The sequence below is a fragment of the Vigna umbellata genome, chromosome 1, assembly GCF_029865625.1.
Source record: "Vigna umbellata cultivar VRB3 chromosome 1, Vumbellata_1.0, whole genome shotgun sequence".
Classification (NCBI taxonomy): Eukaryota; Viridiplantae; Streptophyta; class Magnoliopsida; order Fabales; family Fabaceae; genus Vigna; species Vigna umbellata.
The window spans coordinates 69,487,578-69,498,822 of NC_142165.1; the positions used below are offsets into that span (position 1 = coordinate 69,487,578).

An 11,245-nucleotide genomic window follows, 5' to 3' on the forward strand; every position below is an offset into this window, starting at 1 on the left:
TTTGGATGAAATAAAAGAGCCTATCTACCCTTCAGTGCGATCACGTGCCATGGCGCGTGGTTTATTACATGAACAATTCTTGACTAGAGGAAAGTAGTGCTAAGGTACATGCAGGTCCATAATAAAATGGTCAGCACTAAAGCTTCTGCACTTTGCAGCATTGATTTGAGCAGCATTGTGTTGACTTTGAGTTGAGAGGTTGGATTTCTTGGGGCATGTAGCGGCTACCAAACCAAGTGGCTATTTAATACTAGAATGCTTTGAACACCCTCTAATCAGAATTCCGTTTTAATGTCTTTGCACACTTCCATGTGACATCTCTCATAAAAGCTCCTTTACTAAACTAAACTAGTGGTACTTTCTTGGTGGCTTCACTCACAATTTTTGAAATCTCTTTCTTTTCAGATCTCAACTCAGATCCATTTCACAAACTTCAGTCCTCTCCCCCATTGTCCTACCACCTGCTCCACATTACTGAAATTCTTTATTCCCATAATTCCCATCAAAAAATCTTTTTTCCTGCAATCATTATCCCATGACAAATAGCTTTTCTGCTTAAAAGTCTTTCTTTGCAAATTATTAGATTCTGCACAGCTGGAAAGTGAGAAAAAACTAAAGACACAAAGCCAAGAAAGACCATGGATTGTTCTGCTTTGTGTAGCTCTCTACTCATGGAAATTCATGCCAATACCATCTTTTGAGCAATTCCACTGTTGTATGTTAATCCAATATTTTCAACTCTGAACTCTGCAGTTGAGTATGCTGTGTGTGACTAACAAGACTCTATCTTAGTACAAATACTTTAGCCTCATAACATGAAGAACCTGAGGGTTTGTTTCACTTACTTTTTTCTTGCAATCGTTCTTGTTCTGCTTACTCCTTCCTCGGTTGCACAGCTATCAACAAGTGAGAATAGAATTCTATTCCAAGTTCAGAAGCTTCTTGAATATCCTCAAGCTCTTCAAGGGTGGACAAGATGGACCAACTTGTGCTTCCTCCCTCCCTCTTCTTCCCTCAAGATAGTTTGCTCAAATGGTCATTTGACAGAACTAACTATCATTGGAAACAAGACCTCCCCATCTTCACACAATCCCCAGGCAGGTTCCTGGACTTCCCTTCAAACACTTTCAGGAAAATTCTCCATCGATTCTTTCTTCACTGTCATGACAAAGCTTTCAAATTTGAAGGTGTTGTCCTTAGTGTCCTTGGGTTTGTGGGGTCCTTTACCATCCAAAATCAACAGGTTTTGGTCTCTGGAAGTGCTAAACATTAGCTCAAATTTCATTTATGGGGAAATTCCACCATCCATATCCTCAATGATGAATCTAAGGAGTCTCGTTTTGGTTAATAATCTCTTCAATGGAAGTGTCCCTGATCTCCAGAGATTAACTTCTCTTGAAGAGCTCAACTTGGGAGGTAACAAACTGGGTCCTGAATTCCCTTTAGTGGGAAAGAATCTTGTCACTATAATCTTGAGAAATAATTCACTGAGATCTCGTATTCCTCCAGAGATTGAGCACTTCGACAAACTTCAGGTATTTGATGTATCTTCCAATGATGTTTTTGGAAACATCCCGTCCTTTTTTATGTCTATGCCTTCCCTTCATTCCCTAAACTTGGCTGCAAACCATCTAAGTGGTAACCTCTCAGTGAATAAGGCATGTAGTTCTTCACTAACATTTGTGGATATCTCACACAACCTTCTGGTTGGAAAATTGCCTGCGTGCCTTGGTTCAATGTCTTCAAAGGCCACAGTACTATATTCTGGAAATTGTTTCTCAACCAAAAGCTTAAATAATCAGCATCCATCTTCTTTTTGCAAGAGAGAGGGAGCTTTAGCTGTTAAGCCTCCAGCTAGAAAGCCGCAGAATGATTCAAATTCGGGTGCCAAACTAGGCGTAGTGATTGGAATAATTGGAGGAGCTGTAGTAATTGCTGGACTTCTGGTTTTTCTCATTGTGTTCATCTTTAGAAAGACCAATGGAGAAAGATCACATCATAAAATGGACAAATATGTTGCTAATAAATATTCTGCCAGTGCATCTCCTGGACCAAACGGTACAAGTAAGGCCACTATTATATTCTTTTCTATCACTGTTAATTGATTCTATATGATATGATAAAAATCTCAAATCTTCTTTAAAGTTCATTTCCTTCATTTAAGTGTGCATTAATCTGGTTTCTCCTGCGGGAGTAGGACATATTCCTCAGGCCATGAAGCAAGCTGCACTTGGACTTCCACCATACCGTATTTTCACATCAGAGGAAATTGAAGATGCAACAAATAACTTTGACCCATCAAATTTAATAGAAGAGGGATCACAAGGACAGGTAAAATATTTTTCAATAATGTTTATGGATTCGTAACTTGCGTTTCATAATGAGATGGAACCCACAAGTACAAGGGTTAGTGACAAGCATTTACTATCATATTCATACAGCTATATAAAGGTTGGCTCAGAGATGGTTCAGTGGTCCTAGTTAATTGTGTTAAAATAAGGCAGAAAGGTCTCCCCCACAGCATCATGCAGCAAATAGAGGTATTACCCAATTTGAGGCACAGGCACATGGTGAGTGTTCTAGGACACTGTATCATTACTGAACAGGAACATCCCCAAACAACAAGCACAGTCTTCATCGTATTTGAGCACATCTCAAATGTGTCGTTAAGGGATCAACTTGCAGGTAAACATTCACATAGAATGAAATACTAATGAAAATAGAGGAATTCCTAAAAAGAGTAGCATAACTTGAGTCCTCATTCAACAGATGGGAGAAAGAGGGAAATGCTGAAATGGCCACAAAGAATGGCAATGAGCATAGGCATTGCAAGAGGAGTCCAGTTCTTACACACAGGAGTTGCTCCTGGCATATATGGCAACAATTTAAAGATTGAGAACATTCTGTTGGATGATAGTCTCAATGCAAAAGTTAGTAGATACAGTATTCCATTGCCATCCAAGGTTTGGACAGACTAAATAATTTGATCACTTTCTCATTAATATTTGTACAATAGAATTGAATCTATAAATCTAACTTGCATCGATCAATTTTCAGAGTGCACATAATGAACACATTGCCACCAATCATATGGGCAGGTATTTCTCATTTTAAAAAGAAAAATCTTCTCTTCTATTCCACTGTTATATGCCAATTATAAGTTGTTGTTAAACCCATATGCAGCACAAATAATGCAGAAAAGGAAGACATCTATCAGCTGGGCGTTATTCTTCTTGAAGTTATCACTGGAAAAGAAATTGCTTCCCCTAGTGAAATAGAGGAGATGAAGGATGAGGTACCCATTAAAACTTTTTGCCTATCGTTTTATTTGTCACTTTTGGAATGTTTTTTTGCCTCAAATTATGTCACTGTAATATGAAGAATCTACTGATTACTTTTTTCAATAATATCCTCGAGAAAATGATGTACTAATAATAGATATGTAGGTGTAACTATACAATATAGTTAAATAAGGTAACTTTGTCGTTGAAATTGATGTAATCCTAACGACAAATAGAATGCTCACAACCCACAAAGTTTGTTCCAAACCCCACCGAATACCAAAAGTTTATGGTAACCAAATCAAGTATACTATTATTTTTCTTATTTTTAATTGGGTCTATATTACGCTCAGCTGGAGAATGGTTCATCAGAAGCAACATCAGTACTTAAAAGTGTAATTGATCCTTCACTGCGAGGAACTTATGCATATGAATCAATGAAGACTGCAATTCATATTACCATCAACTGTCTCTCCAAGGTCTCTAGCCAGCGTCCTTCAATAGAGGATGTTCTTTGGAATTTACAATACTCAATGCAAGTTCAAGAGTCATGGACCAGCAGTGGAAACCTCAGCACAAAGTTGTAAACCACTTGTTAATAAAAATGTTTGCTTACATTTCATAAGTTCATTATCATAAGGAATAAATGGTAATGTACATATGTGAACTAAGGCCCAAAAACACAGTTTGGCCTGCATTTTTCCTTATTTGTATTGTTACTGAATTTCTTACAAATCTGAACTATGTTCATATCAAAATATCGTTTCCTTGCTCCTTTGACTTCGATAGCATTTACATCGCGAGTACAACTCTGATAGAAACCAGATCCTTACATATACACCCCAATAATTGACCTTTTCTGTCTTAATAGTAACAAATTCAAAAACAACTTACCACTTGTTGAAAAACAATAGATACTCCGATTAAAATCGCTTAAATGTCACTACTTAATGATATATCACACAAAACCATTACTAATTTTTCAGAAAATTGCTCCATTAATCCTTTTAACCACTTTTATTTACACTGCCTTGTAATAATTCCTTATTATATGCCTTCTACACTTAATCAGCTTAAGTGGTCAATTTTAAACTTTCATCGAACTTTCATATTTCCTCTAAACTTTTTAGTTATGAAGACACATAACTCGATCAAAAAGGAATCTTCACAGTATTAATCCATCTAAATAGAGGTCATATGTTATGAATGTTGCTCATATACGTCATGCAAATTATTTGCCTTATAAAACGATTCATTACCAAGTATTTTTCTAACAAATAGAATAACTTAAAGAAATTCATCCCTACAAAATAGTGGTCCTCAAATAATCGACTTTCCACCATACTTTTAACGGGACGTACAGATGGTTCCTTGGGTGTTCAAAGGGTAAAGACCATTATGCTTATTGGTATGGAAATCGCATGGTAGATCCGCCATCCTATTCTATAATGATAAAGTTGTCACCAAAGACATAAATGAACCACAGAATGGAGTAAATAAGGTGGAATATTAACTCATAGTTTTGAGCAAACACATAGTCAACGACTGGAAAATCATAATGATCCTTTAAGTCTTGGTTATTCAACCATATCCTTTTTGACAACCTTTTGATTGCCTCATAGGCCCTATCTTTATATATGATGATTTAATCGGCAGTCCAACTCTGCTCAACAATCTCACGGACTCTTCTGTTGTATTCACGCTTGTTCTCACTGAACATCCGAGCAGCTTCAGAATTTGCAGGAGAACTAGCATTTGGATCACATAGCAATGACTGCAACAACAAAACCCCTTTAGTGGAAAATACCAAGAATCGAGAGCAATACACAAATAATCTAACACAATGTATCTGGGTTCGAAAGTAACACTCTTTTAACTTCTTTCTCCCACTATATGAAATTTATATATGAATCCCACCAATTAGGGAATTCGACCTGGCACATTTAGTGGGGATCTACATGAATTTCACCCGGTAAGAGGAGTTTTAGAAACTAAAATTTCTCTCCCATCAAGATACATACAAATTCTTTAATGTTCTTAATTAGTTTGTTTTGTTTTTTACTTTATCTCAATTATTTAACATTGTAGGACCAAAAAGTATCAATAAAGTGGGGCTTACCTTTGATAATTAGCAATTGTTTTTAATTGGTAGGTTATTTGCAAGTATATTCACCACTGGTATGCCCCCCTCACCTACAAGAGTTTTGAACCTACTATGCAAGTGGTGATCATAAATATGGGGATCATTGAAATGGCTGTGACATTAACAACGACAATGCTGGCTAATGTATATAATTTTTATTTTTTTCATACCTCTTAGCATTTGGATTTAAGTCTTAAACTCCACAAAATTGGCTTTGCCCCCACCCCACTTTATACATCCTATTTGGTCATATCTCCAATCAATGTGTGACTTAGGATTTTCCCAATACCAAATAAGAAATGAAATTCACGTGGCTATACTGATAAGAAGATGTTGTTCAAGTACATGGAGTACTATTGCGATAGATCTTGCAAATGCAGGTTCCTTTGGTATTTCCCTCCAATGTCTACCTCTATCCCTTTTCACATGGCTAGAAACTAGGCCTTCTACTCTCCTCACTAGTGCCTCTACTGCCTTATTTGCAGATGTCTAAACCACCTTAAACTTAAAAAGTTTTAATCATTTTTTCATAGATGCCACACACATACATATCTCCTCATATGCATCTGTATCATGCCTTTTCTTTTGGGGACAGCCATTTTAACATTCTCATTTTTGCTACCTGCACTTATTTTTGGTTTGGTTCCTTTAAATCCAACATTTACAACGATGTATAGTTGGTTGTATAACAGCACAATAACACTTTCCTTTGAACTCATTACATATTTTATGATCACAAATAACCCCGAAAGCCTTCCTTTATTTTAACCACTCAAATTGTATCCTATGTTCAACATCTTTATTAGTTTTCCCATCAATTCATTCATTCCAAATGCTTAAATTTCGAAACTTGTGATACCGGGATCTCTCATTTTACCTCCAAAGCATTTTCGTCTTTCCTTGCTAAAATTGCAGTTTCTTGCACCAATTCAAGCGAAAGGGCTTTGATTCTAAAGTTAATATCTACAACCCAACATGTCCATTTAGATCTCTTCCTATGAGTACCATTTCTTACGCAAGCACTTCTGATCCCTATTTGTGGAGGAGCCTTGAAGCAACCTTACCCAAAACTTTTCTTACACAGGCACTTCTGATCCCTATTTGTGGAGCATAAAATTTAATGATATTGATAGTTTGTTATATCTCCATTAATTTTAAAGAGTAGATTCAGAGATTCTTTTGCCAAACTTTTTTACACCCACCAAATTCTTTTTTCAATTCTACCCAATAATACCACACTTCTTTCTATCCTTTATCTTCCTATCTAGATCCCTGGCTCTTCAAAAAACCATTTTCTTTCTTAAAGACACATGATGTTAATTTTTTTTCAAATCATGGTGCCTACTACATCCAAATACCCCAATATTTGTCAAGAAAAATGTGAGGACCCTTGCTCAGTTAACACTACATTTGGGAGCCAATATAGTAACTCACTCTAGCTCATGTGACACTGTATTTCAGTAACACAGTGCATTACTTCCAAATAATGGGCAAGTTTCAAATCATTGTGAGTATTACCTCAAAATACTTTCCTGTCCAAGTACAAATATTTAAAATACCCACATTTGTCAAGAAAAAAAATGAGAACCCTAGCTCATTTGGGAGCCTATGTAGTGACTCTAGCTCATTTAACACTGTCATTATCCAAATAATGGGCAAGCATTAGCACACACAATGCTTCATGATTGATACATGTTTGAGGTTTCAAAAAGTTTCATATTGGCTACAGAGGCAGAACACAACGCTTCTCCTCCTACACACTAATATCAAATGTATTTTAAATAAATCACAGAAAAGGTGCAATCAAATCAGTTTTGGCATGTATGGTCTCAACTCAACGCAAGTCTGAAATATTAAGTGAATCGCGATTACCTGGATTGAGGTAAGAATTGCAGCTACATCATAGATAGGACTCCACTGATTTTGCAAAATGTCCAAGCATATACTTCCATCCGCATAAACTAAAATTGCCAATTAAGATGGGCTTAGAACTAGATTGGAAGTTATTATCGTGCAAAGATAAAATTGGTGTTCTGATCCAATTTAACTTAAAATAGAAAATGTTTTAAAAACAAATGAAATATTCACCACTTATCACATTTCTGCAATCGTTGAAATTAATCATAAATTTGATCCGTAAGATCAACATGTTAAATTGTTAACAAGATACAATTCAATGTTTAGATCACTGGCAAAAATATGTATATGGAGTTATTATACAACATCAATGTTAGCAATAACAGATAATGGGCTATGACAGTAAGAAAAAAAATTACCATACAAATATGGCAGATGGCGCAGCAGCATATGGTGGAAATTCATGACAGACAAATTCTTATATAAATATCCACACAACAAAAACTACAAAAAATGACAATATATTAAAAATAGCATAATCAAAAACTAATTTCGTAACATTTATAAAATTCTCATGATTATCATCAGATAATGACTTAAACATAACTTATAAAAACACTACTATTTCATTTAGTAGTTTTAGGATGCATTGCTTAGGTTTTGGACACTTGACATTATCTTATAAGTGGAAAAACTCAGGAACAATGTTCTCTAAGCAAACACAAGAACAATAAACAAATAATTGATTCTGAAATTTTGAAAAACAAAAACAGAGAACTATAAAACAGAGCAGAAACTAGATGAAAAAGAACATGTGAAAAGAGGAGAGAAAAAAGGAAGAAAGAAAAAATACAAGGAACAAGACAAAAAAAAAACAACTGCTTGATTTCAAGATTTAGGTCATCAGGTAGCAGGTTCAAAATAGCAGATGGCAGATGGCGATGAGGGGGCAAAACCTCCATATCATACCTTTATGGCACTGCCATAACTTCCATTTGATAACATTGCACGATATAAAATCCTTACAGAGGGAATCCAGAATATCCAGACAAATTAATACATACGTAAGAATTTTCAAGATTTATATTTTGATCATATCTATACCAAAACCAGTTTGTGCATGAAAGAGACAGATATATGAGAAAACAGCTTCAGCTTCTAAAGAAAAATTTATGTTTTCTTTTCAATCAGCAATAGGGACAACACAGGATGCCATAACCGAAACAACAAACTATATTAAAGGGGGAAAATACATTCACTGTCCTTCAAAGAAAGAAAGTGTCAAACCTGAACTGAAGTATAAAATAATTGATACCTTATATTTTAGGCATATTTTTTGAAACAGCTTCCAGGTAGATAAAATCACCACAGAAGCTGTTTCAACAATGACTTCCAAAAGCACGTGAATGATGTTGATTTTAAAAAAAAATAAAATACTTCCCACTTCTGTCTGAAGCTTTTAGTTTAACAATAACACTACTGCATTCATTGTACAAATATTTCATAAGTCATTATAAGTTTCTAACACTAAAATGAAATTGCAGGGTAGTTTTCTACTCACTGTTTGGATGAAACATTCTAGAAACAAAGCGCACAGTTGGTGGCTTATTAGGATAATCCTCTGTAAACTGAAGTGTCAACTTAAATGTACCTGAAAGACAAGGATGTCAGTCATACAAACATCCAGAAATAAGAAGACTCTGTACCTAGGCACAACTAAGTTACCATTACACATGGCAATTTAAACCATTATCTTTATACACCTAAAATAGATCAAAAACTAAGCCTTGTGTGACACTTGAACAAGTTGAAATTGTGTTTGTATGAGTCAAATAAAAGAGTAAAATCATATCAGGCACTTTCAATTGTAATTTGAATTATTCTACTTTCTAGTTTCTGAAACCAAATTGCACACAAAGCAGACACTCTTTAAAATCAAGAAGAACAAACTTTCTTGATTAAATAACATTGCAGCAACAAAACATACATATACACCATAGACAACTGGATGTGCAGTTCAATACTTCAACTTTCATTTCTAAAAAAAACATTAAAGTCAAGAAGAATAAACAATTTGATTAAATAGTATTGAAGCAACAAAACATATACATATACATAATAGAATTGGATGTGCAGTTCGATACTTCAACTTTAATCTCTATCAACTACTTTTTAATGCATATGCATATGTTTTGCTGATCATACACGACTGTATATTTTTTTAATGAAAGCAGGTTGATCCTCTGCATTTAATGTTGGTCATAACTAATCTTAGCAGGACAGATGCTTTCTCCAAACAGTTAAAAGACAGACTAGAAACTCAGACACAATTATTATAACATGTGGAAACATTCAAATAAGATACAGAATCTCAGTTATATATATATATATATATATATATATGGCAGAAGATGACTGTACCTCCATCCCAAGGGGTGTCATCTGGTCTGAAAAAAAAAAGTAACAGAAGAGCACAATTAGATATTTACTATACATTAAATCATCCAAAACCACAAAGTAAAGAGAAACACAGTCAAGAAAAAAAAAATCAGGATTAGTAATCTACTACACACCCAAAGATAACAGCATTCCAAAGCATAATATTATTGTCTTGGGGCGCCCCACTGATGCCAGCAGGAGGATCTTGCTGCAATCGTTTAAAATCCCTCATCAGTCTCTTCCTCGCCGGTGTCGACATCTTCACCTATATCTCAATCAAACACAATTCAGACAATAGCAATCAGCCATTGACATGTTCATATACAGAGGTAAAAAAACAGATTGAGAGAAAGAAAGGGAGAGTGAGTGAGTGAACAAGATAGAAAAACACAATATTTAATAAAATTTCGGTAAAAGGAAACATCAAGGGTTCAGAAAATGCAAACAAGGAGAACGATAAAGCTAAACTTACATTCTCAGAAGTTACCAATTACAAAGCTACTGATGCTTTATTAGTAAAATCCAGAATTTTCAAAATGAAATCAAAATTGAACAACCTAATACCATGAGTTTATCTGAACTCATAAGACAGTCCTAAGGGCATGCATCAATGAGTTAAAAGAAAAAACCATTTCACTCGCAAAGTGAACGACGAAGTCGGAATACGATCATTCAAGTCTTTAAAAATCCCAAAACAAAACAAGAGAAAGGAAAATCAAGGGTTTCTAAACACCCAAGAAACTTTATTTACAAAATTGCAAAAACGATATCCTTAGTAGATATCTCAGATCGATTTCTTCATTTCTACCACAACATACAGAAAAAGAAATTTTAACAAGCCAGAAGCTACCCACCAGACAAATGGTTCTTTGAAACAAATTCCAAAGCAATTATCAATCTGGATATGAATTAATTTCAGGAAAAAAAAAACAACACACTAAAAAAACGAAAAACAGATTTTTAGGAAAAATCGGAAAAAGGAGAAAGGGAAAGGGTTCTGACTTGTGAGTGAAGAAGGGTGTGAGGGGAGGTGCAGGGGGCAGAGGAAGAGAAAAGATTGAAGCTTTGAATGGATTAAGGAGAACCCAGAAAAGGAAGAGAAAGAATGGGAATAGAGACTTTTGAGGAAAATGGTTCCAATGAGAGAGAGAGAATCTTTTGTTCCAATTATTTTGATTTTATAGAATGGTCAGGTCAGCTGAGCGGTCCCAATCCCAAATGCGCTCTCTTTCTCTCTCTTTGTGGTGATATCTGCTTTTCTTGGCAACTTGCTCCAAACTCCCAACAACCCATGAGACTTTATTATGCATACACACTTACTTACACTATTTTTAAAATATCACCATCTCTTCAAAACAAAAAAAAAACATTTTTATTTACCAATTTTCAATTTATAAAGATAAAAAAAATACATTTAAAGACAAATATTTATTATATTATGAATAATATGTAACATTATTATACTTCAAAAATTATTACTCTTATTATACTTTGAATGGTAGAATAAAAGTACTTTCACGTAATT

General features: G+C 34.7%; 2 protein-coding genes across 3 annotated transcripts; one reads left to right on the forward strand and one right to left on the reverse strand.

Moving 5' to 3' along the window:
- Nucleotides 1-4,053, forward strand: LOC124837715 (putative LRR receptor-like serine/threonine-protein kinase At1g14390). Its single transcript, XM_047313166.2, has 7 exons — nt 1-2,064; nt 2,198-2,331; nt 2,442-2,685; nt 2,770-2,963; nt 3,058-3,098; nt 3,184-3,295; nt 3,635-4,053. Exons 1-7 carry the CDS (start codon nt 816-818, stop codon nt 3,866-3,868), a joined length of 2,208 nt encoding a protein of 735 aa, XP_047169122.1. The 5' UTR covers nt 1-815; the 3' UTR covers nt 3,869-4,053.
- Nucleotides 4,054-4,769: 716 nt separating this feature from the next.
- Nucleotides 4,770-10,881, reverse strand: LOC124837724 (ubiquitin-conjugating enzyme E2 2-like). Of its 2 annotated transcripts, XM_047313188.2 has the most exons (7): nt 10,723-10,879; nt 10,575-10,618; nt 9,855-9,985; nt 9,703-9,728; nt 8,843-8,932; nt 7,297-7,385; nt 4,770-5,055 (listed from the first exon to the last, which is right to left on the reverse strand). In XM_047313188.2, the coding sequence occupies exons 3-7, from the start codon at nt 9,977-9,979 to the stop codon at nt 4,927-4,929; spliced, it is 459 nt and encodes a 152-aa protein (XP_047169144.1). In that variant the 5' UTR covers nt 9,980-9,985; nt 10,575-10,618; nt 10,723-10,879; the 3' UTR covers nt 4,770-4,926. The 2 variants fall into 2 exon arrangements, with proteins under 2 accessions (XP_047169144.1, XP_047169135.1); XM_047313179.2 differs by lacking the exon at nt 10,575-10,618 and having other exon boundaries at nt 10,723-10,881.
- Between the last annotated feature and the right edge of the window lie 364 nt (nt 10,882-11,245).

Bases quoted from the DNA above. Each gene is read 5' to 3' on its own strand.
- LOC124837715 (XM_047313166.2), top strand. From the start codon at position 816: ATGAAGAACCTGAGGGTTTGTTTCACTTACTTTTTTCTTGCAATCGTT. The intron at 2,686-2,769 runs GTAAACATTCAC...CTCATTCAACAG, and splicing joins GTTAAGGGATCAACTTGCAG to ATGGGAGAAAGAGGGAAATG. The intron at 3,296-3,634 runs GTACCCATTAAA...TATTACGCTCAG, and splicing joins TAGAGGAGATGAAGGATGAG to CTGGAGAATGGTTCATCAGA.
- LOC124837724 (XM_047313179.2), bottom strand. From the start codon at position 9,979: ATGTCGACACCGGCGAGGAAGAGACTGATGAGGGATTTTAAACGATTG. The intron at 8,933-9,702 runs GTACAGTCATCT...CTTGTCTTTCAG, and splicing joins TGACACCCCTTGGGATGGAG to GTACATTTAAGTTGACACTT. The intron at 7,386-8,842 runs GTGAGTAGAAAA...TGGCAATTTTAG, and splicing joins TAGAATGTTTCATCCAAACA to TTTATGCGGATGGAAGTATA.